The following is a 22459-nucleotide window of genomic DNA, read 5'->3' as shown; positions in this document are numbered from 1 at the left end:
GATTATGTAAACAATTTAAAATACAGTCAGCTCTTTCATATCTGGCAGCCTGATGACTGGGAGGTTGCTGGATATTCGAATAATCTGGATAATAGAGAGGTGTATACCTAGCAATGCATAACGCAAAGAAAAACAAGATTAGATATTGAGAAACAAACAAATATATGCAGAGTACTTGATCAACCAATATCAGTAGTATTGTACACTGTAAACTTATACTGTATTAGCTGTATTTATTTGTATTTCACTATACTGTCCTTATGCAAAATGTACTTATTAAAATGTCGGTTACTTGAGAGTTCCAGGTAATACAATGCCGGGTATAAAAGAGCTTCCTGTGCTCAGCCTTGCTTCCTATCCCTTTGAACAAAGCGAGGTCCAGTTTTGTGTCTGTGGCCTCCCTTGCGTAAAGGCGTGCCTTAAGCATCATAGGCGGATCGACAAAAGCAAAAAAAAATTCTCAAATTTACGAAAAGCCTGTACAGCATTCATGGTGGATGTTCAGAGAATTGTGTAACCCATGTGAGATGGGTGATTTAGTGGAGGATAGGTTGCTGGAATGATGGTCAAGAGCTGGTGCCCACCCCCAGCTATGCCACACCTTGGGCATGTCACATCACCTCTGTTTGCCCCTCTTTCTTCTCCTACCCTTTCTTTTGTCTCCCGGGAATGTAACCTCTTCAGGATGAGGAATCTCTGTGTTTAGGTAGTACCTATCCCACAAGCTGATTTGGGGGTACTAGGCTGCATTGCTAGCTTTGGTTGATTTATCGTAAACCTAGGTTAGAACAGAAGAGTAGCTTTTTTTTTTTCTTTTTTTCCCCCACTAAAACTTTAAATATCTTAGAGGCTACTACCAGCATCCTCACAGTAAACATTCTATTTGGTATTTTTCCTGACAGTAATGTAAATAAGTATTTATGCTGGGCAATGGTATGCAAATATCCCAGTTTTTAACTCATTTTAATAAGTTGTAAGAACTATTCACATTCCCACAGTTGCAGGTGAAATAAATGGGCAGTGGAGTCTGCAAATACTCTGTTTTTCTGGTCCAAAATGTCTTTGTTAACATTGATATTTATGACTGAGACTTTTTATATTTTAGGTAAGCTGTATGTTTTTCAAGTGTGCAATCTGTGCAAGTCCCTGAACAGATGTCTGTCTCTGCATGAGAAACAGACAGCTGTGAGATATTCAGGGAGAATAAATTAAGGGTAAGGTACAAACTTATTTGAATTTTCTCTAAGAAATAAATATATTCTATGGAGTGTTTCATATTACAGATAATTTGAAGTGAGCACTAGGATGGAAAAAAACAGAGAGAGGCTGGTCTTTGATCTTCTCATCTCAGAAGACTTTAAATAACAGCAGAATGTACCTCTGATTTCTCCAGGGCTTGTGATCACGTGCCCAGTTATCTGAGTTGGAAGCCCTAACAACTAGCTCTCAGTCCAAACCAATGAAGGGTTATGTTTCGCAAAATGCTTACCAGTTCCATAACAGGGTTTTTTTCAGTGATTCAACTGATTCAAGTCAGTACTGAAAGAGGGAGGCATAACTTTAGTAATGAAAGACAAGAAGGCATCTGTCACTGTAGCCTACTTTTGCAGACAGGCAGAGAGTTATAATTAATCAGGCTCTAAAAGCTTAGTACACTTAGGCTATGTTTAGATTGCAGACTTCTGTTGGGAGACTTTCAGCCTCCCGACAGACGTTTGCTGCATGGAGCCTTCTACTGACAGCCCAGTCTTCATTCCATGAGGAAGAAGGGGTTTGTCAGCAGAGGGGATTTCTTGACATTTTGGCCCCATGTGGACTAGCCAAATGTTGAGAGAGCCTCTCCTGACAAAACTGTCAGCAGGAGATATACAAATGTATTGTGCTGTTTGTATATCTTTTGCCAACAATTCTTGGCAATCTAGACATAGCCATACCCTTAGATGTGGTTTACGTCAGCAGCTTACGTTGGTACAATGATATTGCTTAATGGGAGAAAATCCAGAGCCCTGACCAACGCAGTTATACCTGCCTAACTCACTGTAGTCAGCATGGCATGACAAGAGGGCTTCTCCATTTGGAATAGCTATCCCCTCTAGTGGGAGATGGTGCACTTATGCCAGTGGGAGAAGCCCTACCCTCTGTGTAGGTAGCTACTTAGTGAAACACATCTGCAGCCTTCTATGTATGGACATGCCCTTAGCCTGGTCTCTCTCTATACCTGATCATACATCCTAATATGGCATGTTAGGGCATTTTCTTTGAAAAGATAATTTAAAAGGGTTATTGTTTGTTTGTATTATTGTTTGTTTGTATTGTGGTGGCTTCTGGAGACCCCAGCTCTGTTATGCTGAACGTGGTACGCACAGAACACAGTGCCCTCCCTCAAGAATTTATAACCCAGATTTGGAGGTGAAGGAGCTGCAGGGCAGATGACAAGAATGGGACTATACCAGCCAGTATAATAAGCAGCAGTTATAGCCTAACTCCATCAAACAGTTATTTAGAGTAAGTGTTGTCTAGTTTCCTAGTGTGGGGCATTTTGTAGAGCACAGGGGGCCTTCACAGGTGTTATGTGAGTTGGAAAGCAGGTGTTAACAATGCTCAGTTCAGCTTTAGTTGATGAAGGTCAGAGACTTACACAAAGGGATGGAGTACTGTTAATTGCCTGTGCACTTAACATGCAAATTCAGTGGAAATTAACAAGTTTGCCACTTTTTCCATGTACGGAAAATCACTTCTCTTCTAAAGTGGCCTGTATTGTAGGATTTGCAGCCACTACTATTCTGGCCAAATTAGAATGTGGGAATTTTTTTTTTTAAATAAACTTTTCAGATAACTCTGCTTTCTTTGCTTTCTTACAAATGGAAGTGTAAAAAACCTACTGGGCTTGTGTATCATTTATGCAAGGCCCTTTTCATACTTCTCTTGACATCTGAAGGGGCCTTAGTGTAAATCTCTGGAAAAACTAGCACTTTACATACAGATTGCAGTGATGAAGACTACCAGTGTAGGTAGGACCGAGTCATGTATTCATTGCTCGTGGATCAGTCAAGTCACTGTTGGCTTTGTCCATCGTAGGCCTATTTCTTAAATGTCACATCATTCCTGCCACTCGTGATAGCTACAATAGAAATGTGTCAGTAGCAAATTTCACTTTAACCACTGTTCATCTGCACCTCCTTTTAGACTATATCGTAGTGTAGGAGTGCAGGTGGCAGCTTCTGAGACATAAAGATACATTTTGTTAAAGCTGTCAAGGGAGCTGCTGTTCTATAACTGGATTTCCCAGTGTGACTGTGTTTCTTTTTCTTAAGTGTATTGTTACCTCAGTTTCTGTGCTGTAGATGAGTGTTAGCCAGAACAACGTTCAGACACCTTGTTAGCAAGGTTCTAACATCGTTCCTCTGGTTGACACAGAGCCAATATCCAGTATAAACGATTCTAAATGGCTTTGCAAAACTACTGAAGACTTTCTAATAACTTTTAAAACTATTTTAAAATCTTTTCTTAACAAGTTGTGTCCCTCTCTGTATGCTAGCTTTAACAGAAAACTTTGAGATCAAGTTTTTATATAGCTAGAGCTATTTGCTGACAGCCATCTGAGCTCTGTTTAACTTTAGTTCTGGTAAGATTTCTCTGCTTGAACCAAAGCCAGTACGAAAGGTGATGAAAAGCCAGGGGAAGACCCACCAAAACCCTCAGGATAAGGTTGATAGAATTGAGGGAAAAATGTTTTGCATATCTTGTGAACAATTTTAATTTCCAGGGATATTTCCAAATTCAACACATGTGCTGCAACCTATTGGAGATAGTCATTTGCAATGGGTGGGATTCGGTGATTTTTCTTTTTTTCCCCCCTTCTGTTTCAGACATATTCAGAACATGAGTGAGATAAAATCCGATGTGGGTCGAGCTCGAGCGTGGATAAGGTTGTCTCTCGAAAAGAAGCTTTTGTCTCAGCACCTAAAGCAGCTTCTCTCTAACCAAGCACTGGCGAAGTAAGAGCAACTTACTGTTCTTAAAGCATTGTTTCCGCAGTATCCTGGTTAGGGTTTTAAGGTTGCTCTGTGAGCAAAGCCTTATGCATAGCTATCTGCCTCTGCAGCTGGTCTGGAACTGAAGCTAGCTAGCACTGGGGAAGGGTGTTTGCCACATGAGTCTGGGACAGCCTATTTCCTGACACTCTATCAAGATACTGCCAGTTTTTGAATTGCTGAGGACCAAATACCTGCCAAAACAAAACACAGAAGGGAAGACACACAGCATGACTTGCAGACCCAGAGGCAAGAACCCCAGTCAGAGTACACCAGGGGGAAGAGTTAGGATATCACATGCACCCCATTTCACAGAAGGGAAGGGTTGAGTAAAGCCTGAAGCATGAGAGGCTCACGCAGGGTGATGGTGTCTTTGAATAGCCTTAGTTCTCATCCACTCCTCTTAGCAGACTGAGGGTATGTCTATACTTACCAGAAGATTGACCAATTAGGGTCGATCTTCCAAGATTCCATTTCACACTCCTGGTAGGGACACCCTAAATCAAACCATCAGGGCTCAACAGTCAACCCTGGTCCTCCCCATTCTCGCAAGGAGTAAGTGAGGTCATCTTGAGAGTTTCTTTTGTGGACCTCCCTCTGTGTGGATGGCCTGATGAATCAATTTTCAATGCATTGATTACAACTACGCAGTTGTCACAGCTGGAATTGCATATCTATGATAGACTTTCAGGTCTAGTGTAGACCTGCCCTGAGTGAAGACCAAAGCTCACCTTAGTTCATTTGTATCACAGAGGTAGCTGTGTTAGTCTGGTAGACTTCTTGTTGAAGTCGGGTGATACCTTATAGACTAACAAATATTGTGGAGCATAAGCTTTCGTGAGCAAAGACCTGCCTTCATCAGATGCAGCTGGTCTTTGCCCACAAAAGCTGATGCTCCAAAATAACTGTTAGTCTGTAGGTGCCATAGGACTTCTTGTTGTTCTCTTAGCCCATATGGTTTTGGTTGGAAACAAATTACCCCAGTGCAGTTGCAAATCCAGGCATGTTCAGGCCTCACACACCATGCCAACTTACTTAGTGGCTGAAATAGTTTGAAATAGGAGGAGAAGAGCTCCAAATACCAACTACACTTAATCCCTTCTGCTCCCCATCACTTTTGCTGACCCTTCTTACAGCATATATAGCTTGTATAGAAGATTAGAATTGGTGTCTGTCACCATTGGAAGTCTCTGCCTTTGTAGAGGAGCTTATTTGCTGATATTAAGTAGATGAGGTTAGAGCATTAAGCAAGTGTAACATATTCTTTACATACATACAACATAGCTGCATTGACTTCAGCAGATTTCTGCCAGCTTACACCAGTGGCAGACCAGGCCAAAATACTGCCTGTATCTGTAGATTAACCCTTAATTTGGTGGGCTGGGATTCACAGAGCTTTTAATCTTGGTGTAGGGTCTGTCTTTAAGGAAACGACAATATTTTTGTTTCTCACAGGAAGCTTTATAAGCGTTATGCTTTCCTACGCTGTGAAGAAGAACGAGAGCAGTTCCTCTATCACCTTCTTTCACTCAATGCTGTGGATTACTTTTGCTTCACAAGCGTCTTCACCACGATCAGTGAGTTGGCGACTTGGACTTTCTCTTGACTGAAAAACTGTCACTGCCCGGCGGGGGGGGACAGAGGAGCAATCCTGAGACCACACTTCGCTGCACGATCCATGTAGTTGGGCTTTTACTCAGGAGCCTGCAGTTATGGCTACTGTGATCAGCACCTCTGGGTGTTGTCTTGGGTGACCCGTTGGATGTGTAGCTCGTGTGAGTGCTTTAGGTAATAAAATGAAATAGTGACAGAGAGTAGCATCCAGATAATACTACAGCACGTAAGTGCCTTGGTACAATTTCCATATCTCAGAATCATGTTGCTCTTCATCTGCTTTTACACTGAAAAATCCTCTGTCTTAAGGCTCCCCTATATTTCTCCACTGTCTGCGTGCCATCCTTCTGCCTCTGAAAAAGACAGAGGAATCTCTGCGGCCTGTTAATGGTATATTTTGAAGGCTGACACATTTTGTGTTAGAGTTGCCAACTTTCCTGACAGGGTGCCATTGCTCTAAGAGGCATCCCATCCATCCAGTCAGGAAAGGTGGCAACCCTTCTGTGTCTGTATGTGTGCACTATATACTGTTGCTCCTTTGGAGCCAGTCAGTTCAGCAAAGTTTGGGGCTTTGAGGATGATGTTGAAAGTAGAAATTTGGGTAGTTCGGTATTTCTCTTTGGTGTAATTTTGGTTGTTTGCAAGGAGGGTTGGAAGTCCTGTATTTCTGAATGCAGAAGAAACCAGGAACAGAAGGAACAATTTCTTACCTTAGAGCCCCTGTCCACCCGTACCAATGCCAGCTTGGCTTTTCTTAACAGTTTTTGTCTGTCAGCTTGGTTTCTGTATTTTCTCTCTCACTCCCTCAGACACACCTGCACAAAGCTATGCACCACCCAAAAATGCCTCGCTGGGTTCTCTCACACCTCTTGTCTCAGGTGGGGCTTAAGCGAAGGTGCTGAGTTTTATTTTTCCCTGCAGGTGCTCTGCCCCTGTCCTGTCCTTCTCCAAGTTCCCACCCTCACCCTGCCTCTTCCTGCCACACTCTTCCCCTTCTGCCAAGACTCTGCCCTCATTCCAGCTGTTCCTGCTCTCACACAGCCCCTCCCCCCTCCTCTGCCCTCACTCCAACCTATCCCCAGAGGCCCTGCAACCTACCACTTGTTGCTCTCCACCTTCCTCCAGGTGTCTCCCCCAGACACCAAACAGCTGATCAGCAGCAGCTGCTCATTAGTTGTGGCAGGGGCGTGCTGAGCACCCAGAGGTTTTCGGGTGTTTTTCCGTGGGTGCCTTGGAGGACCCAGGGAATGTTTTCAGTTGAGCTAACTGAAGGGCGAGTGCATACCTCGCAGCTGCCAAGCCGTTTTCATTGCCACCGGCCACATGTGCAGTTGTGCAGCACCTGCAGAATCAAAATGGCATTTTCTGCATAGTGTGACCTCACGTGTGTGTGATGTGTGTGTGGTGGAAGTCGTTTTTTAGCACCAAACTGCTTTGGGGGACAGATTGTCCCTCCCTTTGGCTGCCAGCTGGACAAGTAGCCTTCCCCATCTCCCTCCTTATCCCTTCTCACGTGACTGAAAGGTTTGTTTCCCCTCTTCTTCCTCCTCTCCTATGTGCTTATTGACACAGTGAGCCAAAACCTAGACACTAACTTGTTTTTGCCTCCTGGACTTGGGGGATGCTACCACTAGGCGGCTGTCTTGACTTTTTCCTCTCTGTTTTCATGTCCTTGTTTGTTTTGGAGGTGAAGTGAAGTGACTCTTACCTAGTCATTGAAGTTTGGGCTTATCTTTTACCTTTTCATCCTCTTAAGTTTTAGTGAAAGAAATGAGTGATTACTAAATACAGTGTGTTCAGGGCCCTCCGTGTTGGCAACCTATTCCTCTGGGTCACAAGGGTGAATTTGAGGCATTGTGTGTACAATATTGAGTTGTTACATGCGTGAGTAAAAAGGGGGGCTTTTCTGAATCAAAGACAAGGCAGTTTTGCGAAACATCGGGGAGCACAACTCTGGCAGTACAAACCAAGTGTGATTCCGCGTTGGACAGTGTAAGTTTTGACCTATGGGCAGTTCTTTTTTTCTCGCTCAACTATGCATTAGGCATCCAGGCCTACTGAGGCGTATAGCTTTTAAATGGTGCTTTGAGAATAGTATCCATTGATTTTATTATTATTAATATTACTATTATTAAGTGCTGTCGACTATCAAGACTGTTTCTGGGATAACCTTTCTCTCTTGCCCTCCTAACCCCCATTTGCAGGCTGTGCCCTGCCCCGGTCCACCTCTTGTTGCCTCTGCTCCCTCCCCTCCCTTGAGCACCATGAGCTGAGGGATTATTGGGAGGCCTGGCATGGGGCAGCAGCAGGAGTTGGGGGGGGCCACCCTGCACTCACCATAGAAGTAGGAGCCAGGAAGGCCCAGCAGCCTGCTCAGCTGCACCTTGCCGCCCATCTTCCAGTCCATTCCTCTCTGCTTCACCATATCAGAGAGAAGCAGACCGCCCCAGAGCCAGGACTGGGGTCCTCTGCTTACCAGTGCAGCGGTGAAGCGGAGTCAGCAAGCTGAGAGGTGGGGCTCAGAGTGCAGGCAGGCTGCCAGTTCGCTCCAGATCCTGTCACAACAGTGAGTGCAGTGGGGGAGAGAGTGGACCTCTGCTGCCACCCCACACCAAGCCCCCGCCCCAGGTAATCCCCTGGGTTGCCCTAGGCCCTGTGACTCCCATCCATAGGACAGCTGAGGTGGCTGCCACAGGGGTGTTGATTGGAAGTAGAAATTGGGGATAGCTTGGTCTTTCTTTGATGCAGTTTTAGTTATTTGCAGGGAGGGTTCAAGGTGGTGATTGCCAGTATTCAGATACACAGGGTTGTAATGATGTATTCCACTTATTATGCTCCACTTTTAGAATGGAGATGGGATGAAGCAGGCATTTTCTAAAATTCTTTATTGTTCTGAACTGTTTTTTACTGCAAGACGAATGCTTTTCTCTTTCGTTGTGGTACAACAGCAGCACCTGGTGGCTGTTCAGCTCAATCACAAATATATTTTTTATGCACAAGCAAGGGAGTGCCTGGCCATCATATTCTCCAACTTAAAATGTGGAAAACTATCTCAATTTTATAGTGGAGTCCACTTTGATCATTTCTGATTTATTGGCTAATGCATCTTGTTTTGTGCACATAGCCGCTGAAGAACATTGGCAGGTTTCCACTCGAGTCTATTGACTCCAAATTTTGCAAGAGAAAAGAGGGGGTGGGGAAAAACTGAAAAACATTGTTTAAATTTGAAGTGCAAAATGCTCCTGGTCTCTTTTCAGTGTGCGGACTTAGGAGAGGGTTTTGCTTGCAATGGCAGAGACTTTAGGAACTAATACATGAGGCTGCTCTTATAAACAAGTAATAATTGGTGTCTGTTAAAACCATTTCAAGTCTAGACAGCAAAGAATAATTATGTTAAAATAAAGCTGATCTGCACGGCAGTTTCTGGGTGGTTTCATGATCTCTCATGATGAGAGTATGTGTTTTTCAAAGTTCATGCAAACACTGCACGATGGATACTTTCAAAATTCTTTCATTTATATTAGGTATTGGGAATGATTTTTGCTTGTAATGCTACTGAGGTACAAGCACAAGAGCCATGCCTTAATTGTAATCTGTTGTATAAACCATACTTATAAAAATTCAATTGTTTTGATTCTGATTTGTTTTCCCCCTCTTTAGTGATTCCATATAGGACTGTGATAATCCCTATCAAAAAGCTAAGCAATGCAATTACTACGTCAAACCCATGGATTTGTGTTTCGGGAGAACTAGGAGATACAGGAGTAATGCAGATCCCTAAAAATCATCTAGAAATGACATTTGAGGTGAGCGCTGCACACTCTTCTTTTTCAGCATTGAGCACTATTACCAAGAAACATTTATTTTGCTAGTTTCTCCTTTTGTCTTCAGAGCTCAACTTTTTAGTGTGCGCCTCCAAGGTTACTGTAGATTTTAAATAAAAAGCAGAAAACTAGTGCTTGTAAAATTATTGTCCTCACTGGGGGGCAGAACAGGTCACTCTCCTGTCAGAATTTTTCACAGGCTGTCACTTTCCCACTTCCATACTTTTTGTCCTGATCTGGACAGTTCTCTACAACTCTCCTCAGCCTACATCCCTCATCACATGTCTTGCTGTTCCCTGCTTTCCCTTTGCCAGTGACAGCTGTACCACTAAGCTGCTATGAGGGAATCAAAATGCTGACTCCCACATGCCCTGAGCCTGCTGGGGCAGGGCAAAGCTCGTGTACTGCGCATGGTATGCGGTTTCTAGGCATGCACTTGAGTCATACGCCTTCACCTTGTGTCTGACGCTCCTCCTGGCAGCAGGGATTCCACCGTCCAGATGCCTAGGTCCTGAAACTAGTGTAATCTGCCCCGCAGCCAAACAGCAGTTCTTTTACGTTTCTCAGACTCTCACCAAAGGTGAATATCTGTCTGCTAATTTATGGTTACCTTATCGGGGTACAAAACAGTGAACACCACCAGACAAACACACGCACAAGGGTGCACAGGATTCCAAAGCTCCTATTGCTCTTCATTTAATAAATGAGAAGTATGCATCTATACAATCTAGTACACTCAATGCCTTTGCTGCTGGTTCCTCACCACTGTGGAGAGCACCTTGGGCATGGGCAGTGTCATCTGGGGTGTCTAGAATCCTTCTCTTGCAGTTGATGAGTTGTTCCAGCCCAGGTAGCTTTCCCAGACATTGGACAGGCCACAATTAAAGCAGCCCCCTGTTAAGAAAGCCAAACCATTTCTTCTACTCTCCTGGCAGAGCTTCCTGCCCCTCAAAAAGCCTTCTACCTTTTGGCCTTCTGAGAGTCCTTTTCAAATCCTTGATTTCACCTCAGTCCCTTTGTTCTGTTGGGGAATTTTCCAAACTCTCCACTTCCCCTTTCTTGAAAAAAAGTTGGAGGAAGCAGCTTCTCTCAGATCCTGCCAACCTCTATAGCCTGCCCATTCAGTCCAGAGCACCATCACTTCAATAATGACTCTATGTTGTCCCTGGTCTGAAAAGTGTGTGATTACGTGAGCAAGTGTTGGGTTCCACAGACACAGAGGTACTTTTAATCTACACTATAGCTGGACAAGTTGCAGTTCAAGTACAGGTTGAACCCTCCTTAATCTGGCACACTCTCATCCGCAACATCCATGGTCCAGCATGATTTTAGTTAGCCAGATGATTGGCTTATCAAGGGTGTGGCCAGGTTTCACATGGTTCCATTAAGTCTTTACAGCCCTCAGTCCTGTCTCTCAGTGTTCTGTGCTGTTATATAGCTCTAATTTATCCCTAAATGTTTTCTGGAAGCCCCATAAGCAATGGGAGTGTTGGTAATGCTGCTAGACAATATTGACCTCCTATAGTCCAGCAAATTCTCTCATATAGCACCAGTTGGGTCCAAAGGGTGCCAAATTAAAGAGGTTCAACCTGTTGCTGCGCTGGCACAAGTGACAACTTGGGTTAATCACCTGAATGCAGTCTCTTCTGATACCATAGGTGTGTACTGAGGCAGTTGGTCCATGTCGCTGTTGCTAAACTGCTGTTTGTAGTAAACTGATGCAGTCAGAACCAGCGTGTGTACATCTCCCTGGCTACCTCTACAGTAGCCCAAAACTTCGAAATGGCCATGCAAATGGCCATTTTGAAGTTTACTAATGAAGCGCTGAAATACATGTTCAGCGCCTCATTAGCATGCTGGCAGCCACGGCACTTCGAAATTGATGCAGGTCGTTGCCGTGCGCTCGTCCAGACGGGGCTCCTTTTCGATAGGACCCCGGAAATCTCGAAATCCCCTTATTCCTAACAGCACATAGGAATAAGGGGATTTTGATGTTGCCGGGGTCCTTTCGAAAAGGAGCCCCATCTGGACGAGCCGCATTAATTTCGAAGAGCCGCAGCTGCCGTCATTCTAATGAGGCGCTGAATATGTATTTCAGCGCTTCGTTAGTAGACTTCGAAATGGCCATTGGTATGGCCATTTTGAAGTTTTGGGCTAGCGTAGACACAGCCCCTGAGTGGAAAATTACATCTCCAAGTACGCTGACATACCAGTAAACACATTTGCAGATGTACAAATAGAAGCATTCCAAGTATGCAGACTTACCAATAGAAGCATTCCCTGATCCAGCAATGTCATAGTCTCAGACCTAATTAATGCCTTGATTTCATCAATTTAATTGACAGTTATGGACTGATAAAAACATTGCACTTGGTGCCAAGGGGAAGATTTATTATACCAGTGTGCTAACATTAATACTATGTCCCAGAAGCAACTACATTGAAGGAAACTAACATCAGAAAGCTGGGAGCAGTGGAAGTGGAAGACTGCAACTGTGAAGTGTTAGGATTTTTAATAAAAATCGAGTTAAAGGGAGAATAGAATGTGAAATGAGGGTACTGGGTTGGCTGCAGCAAAAAAATTTATGATGGTGGAAAGACAAACAAATAATAGGACGCCAGAGAAAATAATGCAACACAAAATCAAGGTCAATTTGATCTAGAGGCTAACCACTCACCAGATACAGACATTACCTGTGTGGGGACGTGGTCAGGCCAGGCTTAACACAAGAATGAGCCCTGGACAGAAATGAATGGTGATTCAGTACTTTGCCCTGTGTTGGCAAAGATGCTCTGGAATGAGAGATGTGGCTTATCCCTCCATTAATGGAATGATCTCCCTTTATGCCAGACCTTTTATCCCTCATCACTCAAATCCCTTCAAAAGACCCCACTGCTGCATTTCTCTCAAATGCTTGTTCACATCATCTATAAAACATTTGGGTGAATAACGCATTTCATAAGGGAAGTCTCTGTTGTCGCCCTAAAGCATTGTTCCAACACTTCTTCATGTTAGTAGTGCCACTGAGTGCCAGTCAGATTATTGTGGATGTAAAGATGCTCTCCTGTAGAAACGTTTGCAGGATTGAGGTGTTAAATTGTACCTCTTTTGGAGCGGGGGCTGCCCTGGATAAGTCGTATAGCATCTAGCAGAATGGTGTCTTGTCTGCACTAGGATCTCTGATCATTACTGACATATAAATATTTAATAACATTGCTGTGGACTTCGCAGTGTTATTTTCTACTTGTCTGTGTTTCGTGGTCATAAACTCAAACTGGGTATTTTGTCTTATGAAGAACTAAGCACATTGGCATTTAGTAGTAATCGATGATGATGGCTAATTTCCAGCTATGGAATGACTATTCAAAATTACAAGAGATTTTTGAGATGCAGTACATATTGAAAGCAAAATTTTTATAATAAATGCTTTCTTGCCTATTTAGCTTAAAGACAAAGCATGGTTCACAGGACTCATAATTATGCATCATAAACTCTTGCTGCAAAGAATATAATCCTTTAATGAGCTATAAATTTGTTCTGAGGTCCTTCTTTGTTCCTGTTTTGTTCGGTTAGAAACCATCAATTGTGTGGATACTCAATATGTTTTCAACTCTATTTGCTTAGTAGGTGCCCATGCTTTTAAAGGAAATGTAATTAAACAAAAGAGTGAATTAAACTATTGAGTCATCTTTGAATAAAATCTTTTTTTTTTTTTTTTTCAAATTTGCAGTGCCAGAATTTAGGAAAGCTAACAACTGTTCAGATTGGCCATGACAACTCAGGGTTATTAGCCAAGTGGCTGGTAGATTGCGTCATGGTAAGAAATGAAATCACAGGACACACATACAAGTAAGCAACAAGTTTCAAAGTTTCTAACTTTCTAAATCTGAAATCATTGCCTAATCCACGAAACCTGAGAGATCTTGTGTCCTTTTGGGTGTGCTGAACTATAATTCAGGCAAGTGACCTGATTTACACTTCAGAGATGTTAAGGGATGCTTTAGGTTTAATAAGCTATAACTGAAACTGAAAAATACACATAGCCTAGGGGAGGCTTAAAAGTAGAGCAATTTTATTTTGCTGAAACAAGGCAGACTGCATATTCTCATGTACTTATCGCCATTGGCTCTAACAGCCAAAATAATGGATTTACGTCTGTCCAGCACAGCTCTATTTAAATAAATAAAATAATTTCCCAAGAGCTTGAATGGCAGTTCTGTTTCAGATAAATCTTTGTAGTGGAAGTATGGACATACGATTTTTAAAAGGTAGGTTGCCAATAAAGAAAAGCCAATAAATATTTGACTATTTGAACGTAGAATGCAGAAGTATAGCTTTAAGAAAATGAAAGTTCTTCAGATGGCTGCAGCTGTGTATTCTGATCAAGTGTGCATGTGTTCAGTGTACCAAAGCCATAGGTCTTGCTTAGCAGTACGCATTGGGGTATTGCTTGTGCCTTCTGGACGTTGTAGCCCCTTCCCTGTTGATACGAGTTGCCACCAGAGTTCTCTGTAAGCTATGTACTTGTATGGCTGCTCAAGAGAGATTCACATGCCACCCAGCTGATTAGCAGAGTGCCCCCAGCTAGGTTTGTTTCTGCTGGTGATGAACATTCACACGTGCCTTGGTGCACAGGAAAAATGTATTCCGCTTGCAGATTGCAAAGATTAGAGGGAACATTGGTTGGCATCACCTGACCCCCATCTCATTTCCTTCTCCCTGTCCACAGTTTGATTTGAAGTATTCAGTGTGGTGTCTCAATCCACCTTCTTTGTCACTGCAGCTATGTCTAGATTGTCAAGAACTGTCAGCAAAAGATACTCAAATTGCGCTTTGCCTGCTGACAGTTTTGTCCGGAGAGGCTTTTCTGTCATTTGGCCATCCACATGGGGCCAAAGGTCAGAAAAACTCCTCTGTCAGAAGATCTCTTCTTCCTCGTGGAGTGAGGTGTATAGGGATAGCGACAGAACACTCCCTGCCCACAGATCTGCAGTCTGGATGTGCACTCTGTTGACTGAAGCCCATGGTCTAGGCACAGCCTGAGTTTGTGGTTTTTCTGTAAATTGTTGAGTAATACCTGAGGACTTAATTTAGTGTAGTACGTTTAGTAGAATGTTAGCTCAGGATGATGACTTCTCTGAGTCCTAAGCAAAGTCCGTGATGTGGTGCTGATGTCTGCTAGTGTTCCGACACCCAAGGTTTATTGTGTTTCAGTGAAGGGCACACTGCTTAAGGGTGCTCTACTTGTAAGTTATTTAAGAGGAGAACACAGGTGGCAAGGGACTTGTGTTGGAAGGCAGTACCTTTGGAGAGGGTTATGAGCCCCACTTCTGCTCTGGGGACTGCTGCAGAGATCATTAGGTCCTCCAGAAAATGCCTGAGCCAGAATGGACAGGGACTACACGTCCAGATACAGATTCTTCGTCCAGCAAATAGAGAGCTTATTCTCCTTTCTCTTGTGCCCCAGGGAAAACGGACAAGGGCAGCTCCAGACAGTTCGGAGAGAGTTGTTGTCCTTGACTAAGAGGAGTGAAGACTGACATCCTGAGTCTTTTGATAGATGTGATAAAGCTGTTCAACCCACTTCACTGTACTAAAGGCTGATGAACTAGATCAGTGATTCCCGACCTTTTCACTAGTGTGGATTCCCACCCCAAACCATTCACAGATTCCCATCAAAGTCAAATTCCAGCAATTGTTCCCCCAACCCCACGTGGACCTCCTGCAATACCTTTGCCAGACCCAAGGTTGGGAACCACTGAACTAGACTTTACCAGCAACTGTGGTACTAGTCTGGGGGTACGTGCTGAGTCCTGCACCGATGAGTCGACGCTGACACACTCCACACCACTGAAATACCAGGTAGCAGCAGACTTGCTGTGCCTGTCTGTCCTTGACTCACGACCCATGAATGCATCTGCACGCATTAGATGTTGAAGCAGTGTTAGGCCATTTAAGGACAAATGCCAAAACCGTTTTTAGTCACATTGACGTTCGTTGTCTCTTGTGCACATAAGAACATAAGAACGGCCATACTGGGTCAGACCAAAGGTCCATCTAGCCCAGTATCCTGTCTGCCGACAGTAGCCAATGCCAGGTACCCCAGAGGAGGTGAACCGAAGACAATGATCAAGTGATTTGTCTCCTGCCATCCATCTCTCGCCTTCAGCAAAAGGCTAGGCACCATACCTTACGCCTTGCTACTAGCCATCTATGGACCTAACCTCCAAATATTTATCGAGCTCTTTTTTAAACTCTGTTAGAGTCCTGGCCTTCACAGTGTCCTCTGGTAAGGAGTTCCACAGGCTGTCTGTGCGCTGTGTGAAGAAAAACTTTTTTATTAGTTTTGAACCTGCTACCCATTAACTTCATTTGGTGTCCTCTAGTTCTTATATTATGGGAACAAGTAAATAACTTTTCTGTATTGACTTTCGCCACACCATTCATGATTTTATATACCTCTATCATATCGCCCCTCAGTCTCCTCTTTTCTAGACTGAAAAGTCCCAGTCTCTCTAGCCTCTCCTCATGTGGGACCTGTTCCAAACCCTTAATCATTTTAGTTGCCCTTTTCTGAACCTTTTCTAACACCAGTATATCTTTTTTGAGGTGAGGAAACCACATCTGCACGCAGTACTCAAGATGTGGGCGTACCATAGTTTTATATAGGGGAAGTAAGATATTCTTTGTCTTATTTTCTATCCCTTTTTTAATTATTCCTGACATCCTATTTGCTTTACTGACTGCTGCTGCACACTGCATGGATGTTTTCAGAGAACTATCCACTATAATTCCAAGATCCCTTTCCTGATCTGCTGTAGCTAGATTTGCCCCCATCATATTGTATGTATAATTGGGGTTATTTTTGCCAACATGCATTACCTTACACTTACCCACATGAAATTTCGTTTGCCATTTTGCTGCCCAATCACTCAGTTTGCTGAGATCTTTTTGAAGTTCTTCAGAGTCTGCTTTGGTTTTGACTATCCTGAACAGTTTGGCGTCATCTACAAACTTTGCCACCTCACTGCTTACCCCTTTCTCTAGATCATTGACGAATAAGTTGAACAAGATTGGTCCAAGGACTGACCCTTGGGGAACACCACTAGTTACCCCCTTCCATTGTGAAAATGTGCCATTTATTCCTACCCTTTGTTTCCTGTCTTTTAACCAGTTTCCAATCCATGAAAGGATCTTTCCTCCTATCCCATGACCACCTAATTTACATAGGAGCCTTTGGTGAGGGACTGTGTCAAAGGCTTTCTGGAAATCTAAGTATACTATGTCTACTGGATCCCCCCTGTCCGCATGCTTGTTAACCCCTTCAAAGAACTCTAGTAGATTAGTAAGACACGACTTCCCTTTACAGAAACCATGTTGACTTTTGCTGAACAAATCATGTTCCTCTACATGTCTGACAATTTTATTCTTTACTATTGTTTCTATTAATTTGCCCGGTACTGATGTTAGACTTACCAGTCTATAATTGCTAGCGTCTCCTTTAGAGCCCTTTTTAAATATTGGTGTTATATTAGCTGTCTTCCAATCATTGGATACCGAAGCTGATTTAAAGGATAGGTTACAAACCACCGTTAATAGTTCTGCAATTTCACATTTGAGTTCTTTCGGAACCCTTGGGTGAATACCATCTGGTCCCGGAGACTTGTGACTGTTTAGCTTATCAATTAGTTCCAAAACCTCCTCTAATGACACTTCAGTCTGGGACAGTTCCTCAGATTTGTCACCCATAAAGGACAGCTCAGATTTGGGAATCTCTCTAACATCCTCAGCCGTGAAGACTGAAGCAAAGAAATCATTTAGTTTTTCCGCAATGGCATTATCTTCCTTGATTGCTCCTTTTATGTCTCTATCGTCCAGGGGCCCCACTGCTTTTTTAGCAGGCTTCCTGCTTCTAATGTACTTAAAAAACATTTTACTATTGTTTTTTGAATTTATGGCTAACTGTTCCTTAAAATCTTTTTTGGCCTTTCTTATTACATTTTTACATTTAATTTGGCAGTGTTTATGTTCCTTTCTATTTTGATCACTAGGATTTGATTTCCGCTTTTTAAAAGATGCCTTTTTATCTCTCACTGCCTCTTTTACATGGTTGTTAAGCCATGGTGGCTCTTTTTTAGGTCTCTTACTGTGTGTTTTAATTTGGGGTATACATTTAAGTTGGGCCTCTAATATGCTATCTTTGAAAAGTTTCCACGCAGCTTGCGGGGATTTTACTCTAGTTACTCTACCTTTTAATTTCTGCTTAACTAACCTCCTCATTTTTGTGTAATTCCCCTTTTTGAAATTAAATACCAGAAAGTTGGACTGTTGTGGTGTTCTTCCCAACACAGGAATATTAAATATTATTATGTTATGGTCACTATTTCCAAGCAGTCCTGTAATAGTTACCTCTTGGACCAGATCTTGTGTCCCACTCAGTACTAAATCAACAATTGCCTCTCCCCTTGTGGATTTCTGTACCAGCTGCTCCAAGAAGCATCATTTAAGGCATCAAGAAATTTTCTCTCCCTGAGGTGACGTGTACCCCGTCAATATGGGGATAATTGTAATCCCCCATTATTAGTGGGTTTTTTATTTTGATAGCCTCTCTAATCTCCCTGAGCATTTCAGCATCACTATCACTGTCCTGGTCAGGTGGTCGATTATATATCCTTAGCGCTGTATTTCCCTCAGAGGAAGGAGTTGCTATCCATAGTGATTCTATTGAACATTTTGATTCATTTGGGATTTTTATTTCATTTGATTCTATATTATCTTTCACATACAGTACCACTCCGCCACCTGCTCGACTCATTCTGTCCTTCCAATATATTTTATATCCCGGTATGATAGTGTCCCACTGATTGTCCTTATTCCACCAGGTTTTCGTGATGCCTATTATGTCAATCTCCTCCTTTGATATGAGGTACTCTAATTCACCCATCTTATTAGACAGACTTCTAGCATTTGTGTAAAAGCACTTTAAAAAACTACCACTATTCATATGCCTACCCTTCCCTGACATATTGGATTCTTTTACATGTGATTTTTTTTCTCATCTGATCTGGCCCATACTCTATCATCTCCCTTCTTCTCTTTCTGACTGAATTCTAGAGAATCTCTATCAATGGAGTCTCACCTAAGAGAAGTCTCCGTCCGATCCACATGCTTCTCCACGCCAATCGACTTTCCCCCATCTCTTAGTTTAAGCACTGCTCTACAACCTTTTTAATGTTTAATGCCAGCAGCCTGGATCCACCTTGGTTTGATTAAAGGTTGGCTTGTCTCTACAGATCGTTTCCAGGTGGATAACTTCTTTTATTACCACAGTTTCTGGACTAGCCAGTCTCTGCACACCCCCAACGGACATGATTGACTCATTTGACAAGAGCCGAAGTAATATCAATTGTGGTTCTCCGTGATGTTTCGATATTAGGCACTTTGAGGACTACATGATCACACATGCATACTTCTGCTAAACTGTTACTGTGGCATCTCTGTCAAATGCAGACTTCAGGATGGCAGTGCTGAGGTCATTGCTTAAATAAACTTAGAGCTTTACGACCTACTAGAATTGCTTGTGAGTCATCTGAACATGTGTGCAACTGCTTGGCAAATTAAAAAATGGTTGTTTACCAGTATTGTAAGCACTGCTCTTCGAGATACGTAACACACCTCTGTCTTCTGCTGTCTAGTGCTTTATTTCCTTTTGATTTGACAAATGTGGATGGCTTTTTTAATGGAACTAAAGCTAACATTGCCATGTCTTAATTATTTTTTGCAATTAAAAACATGGATGGGTGGCAGAGCTCTGATAAGACATGGCTTGTTGGATAATCATCAAACAGTGGTCTTATGCTTTTTCTAAGGTAGACACTTTTTCCATTTCTGATTTTAAAAACAAAAAAAACAAAAAAAAAAAAAAGAAAAAGCCCCTCTCTTTTAAGTCATGGTTTTTGAGTCTGGAGATTATTTCCTATTTAATTAGGTCATAGCTGAACCCGAAATACTTGTTTCTTTGTTCCAATTTAAATTCATACCTATCAGCTAGCTGAAGTTCTTGTGTTGGGTGGTGCCACAGGTTCCCTTGTGGACGATGGCTGGGGAAGGGAGTTGATGATGGCAGTCTGGAGAGAATTCTTATTGGAGAATTGATATCTTCAACATCAGATGAAGATCTTGGGAAGCAGTGCCGTACCCCTCCTCAACAGAAATCCCCAACCACAGCTCGCAGACTGAGTATCACCTCCCTAACAGGAAAAAACACAAGTAAGTCCCTGCCATTTCTGGTGCTAACAGCTATAAAATGGTAAGAGTAACAACTGGGAAATAAAGGCATCTTTGTTAACAGGAACTCAAAAAACTATGACCCTTCTGAAGGCACAGTGATTTCTAACCCTGACTGCCTCTAATTTGCTCTCTGACTTTGGGCAAATTACTTAATCTACCTGGATCTCACTAAGAGCACAAAGTTCCAAGGCTTAAAGTAAAGTGCTAAGTACTAAAGATTTTATTTCCATTGCCAGTTTGTGCTTCTCTTCAGGCAAAACGTAATCTAAAGAGAGCAACGTGAAAGCAGAGCCGCTGTCCACAAGTGCAGTTATGTCTCTATGCATGTGTTCAGACCATTTCAGGAGTAGTGCTCCGTGATTGTTGCCTTTCAAGTCACATGACGCATCACTTCTGACATGTGGAAGGCCTGCCCATCAGTATTTTTAAAAACAGAAACACTTAACTGTCATATGTCAAAAATTGAAAAGCGTTTGGAAAAGAGCTTTGAGACTGATTGCAGGTCTAGAACATGTTAAAATGAGATATTTAAACTCTCACTACCTATTTAGCTTGTCAGAATTAATTGATTAAATTACTTGATGAGAGCCTGTAAATGCCGTGTTGGAAAGATGTCTGATGATACAGGGCTCTAATCCAGCAAGATCCAGTGGCTGAAACCTGGAGCGAGGCAAATTCAGACCAGCTATACAGCACAATTTTTTAAGTGAGGTTAACTAATCATTGGCTCCACCTATAAAGGGTTAATGTGGATTTTCAGTCACCTGGAAGTCTTTCAATGTAAATTGGATGTATTTTATAAAATACAAGCTCTAATTCAGTAAGAAGTTTTGGATTTGATGCAGGAATTACTGGGTAAAATTTTTTAGCTGGTATTATACAGGAGGTCACTCTAGGTGATCCTAATTATTACCTTCTGGCCTAAAATGCATGAGGAATTCTTAGCAAATTAGAGTACACCGTGCATGTGTGATGAACAGAGCTTTGTTAGCTGAAATAAGTTATTTATAAAGGAAAGTCCTTGGCCTGTGCAGTCTGTCTGGGAACTAATTTAAATAGTTTTGATGATGTTCCTCCTTCCGTCACCTATTACTAAGGGCAGTATGTTTCCTCAGGGCAAATAACTCCATGAGTTCTCCCTGTATGAAAGACTGAATGTTTCCTGCACTTTGACCCAACTCTGGCAGTCTGTGTGTTTCAGTAATGTGCATTGTCTTAATGTTGTCACAGTCTGACTGCGCTTTCCATTAATTTACAGAACCTAATGCAGGACAGATCCAAGAGGGAATTGGGGAAGCTGTGAACAATATTGTGAAACATTTTCACAAGCCAGAGAAAGAGGTACATGCTATCATTTAATATATTGTAATTAGAAGAGGTAATACATGTAAATTTACTTATAATCAGGGAAATGGTGTTGTTAAACCTGGGCTTAGAAGTTCATTGCACTTAAGAACAGTATCTTTTTGTTCCACAGAGGGGCAGCCTTACCATTCTACTGTGTGGTGAAAATGGCTTAGTAGCAGCACTGGAGCAGGTCTTTCACCATGGATTCAAATCAGCTCGGATTTTTCACAAGAACGTGTTCATCTGGGATTTCATAGGTAAACTGGTGTGTTATATTCGGAAGAGAGGACAGCCAGGGTTAGAGGAAAATGGCCACAAGTGTGCATACCTCAGATTTTAAATAGATCAGTCTCCGTCCCTTCCCATAAGACAAACTTTAAGTCTCCTTTGGTAACTCTATATGGCTACGTCTACACGTGAAGCCTACTTCGAAGTAGCCTATTTCGATGTGGAGACATCGAAATAGGCTATTTCGATGAATAACGTCTACACGTCCTCCAGGGCTGGCAACATCGATGTTCAACATCGACGTTGCGCAGCAGCACATCGAAATAGGCGCAGCGAGGGAACGTCTACACGCCACAGAGGCGCACATCGAAATAAGGGTGCCAGGCACAGCTGCAGACAGGGTCATAGGGCGGACTCAACAGCCAGCTGCTCCCTTAAAGGGCCCCTCCCAGACACACTTGCACTAAACGGCACAAGATACACAGGGCCGACAACGAGTTGCAGACCCTGTGCATGCAGCATGAATCCCCCGCTGCAGCAGCAGCAGCCAGAAGCCCTGGGCTAAGGGCTGCTGCACACGGTGACCATAGAGCCCCGCACGGGCTGGAGAGACAGCGTCTCTCAACCCCCCAGCTGATGGCCGCCATGGAGGACCCCACAATTTCGATGTTGCGGGACGCGCAACGACTACACGGTCCCTACTTCGACATTGAACCTCGAAGTAGGGCGCTATTCCCATCCCCTCATGGGGTTAGCGGCTTCGACGTCTCGCCGCCTAACGTTGATGTTAACATCAAAATGGCGCCCAACACGTGTAGCCGTGACGGGCGCTATTTCGAAGTTAGTGCTGCTACTTCGAAGTAGCGTGCATGTGTAGACACGGCTTATGAGTGATATTTTAATGCACCTGTGCGCTGTATTGTAAAAGATAGATACAGGCTAAAAGACAGGCACAGGTGAGATGAAGTGATCTTGAAAACCCAGGTAAGGTGTCAGCTTGGGATATTGACCATTATTTCCTGTTACCAACAAGTGTAACCTTGGGGTGAAGTGGAGAGGGCCTTTAAGTGATATAAGCTAATAATGTATTTTAGTCTGTTAGATGATGTGAGTGTTTTGGGA

The 22459-nt window shown here is 42.9% G+C and overlaps 1 protein-coding gene across 6 annotated transcripts in view; it reads left to right on the top strand.

Annotated features, from left to right (window-relative positions):
* DENND5B (DENN domain containing 5B) overlaps positions 1–22459 on the top strand; it is a 172326-nt gene that overhangs the window by 142692 nt on the left and 7175 nt on the right. For all 6 annotated transcript variants that reach the window (XM_075006608.1, XM_075006618.1, XM_075006597.1 and 3 more), the window contains 7 exons: positions 3870–3998; positions 5490–5611; positions 9309–9454; positions 13203–13321; positions 19554–19741; positions 21021–21103; positions 21240–21366. In XM_075006608.1, the coding sequence (XP_074862709.1) occupies positions 3870–3998; positions 5490–5611; positions 9309–9454; positions 13203–13321; positions 19554–19741; positions 21021–21103; positions 21240–21366 (914 nt within the window). The remainder of the gene's footprint in view (positions 1–3869; positions 3999–5489; positions 5612–9308; positions 9455–13202; positions 13322–19553; positions 19742–21020; positions 21104–21239; positions 21367–22459) is intronic.

Source organism: Carettochelys insculpta, chromosome 1, assembly GCF_033958435.1.
Source record: "Carettochelys insculpta isolate YL-2023 chromosome 1, ASM3395843v1, whole genome shotgun sequence".
In the NCBI taxonomy this organism is placed as follows: domain Eukaryota; kingdom Metazoa; phylum Chordata; order Testudines; family Carettochelyidae; genus Carettochelys; species Carettochelys insculpta.
This window is presented reverse-complemented; position numbering and strand designations above follow the sequence as displayed.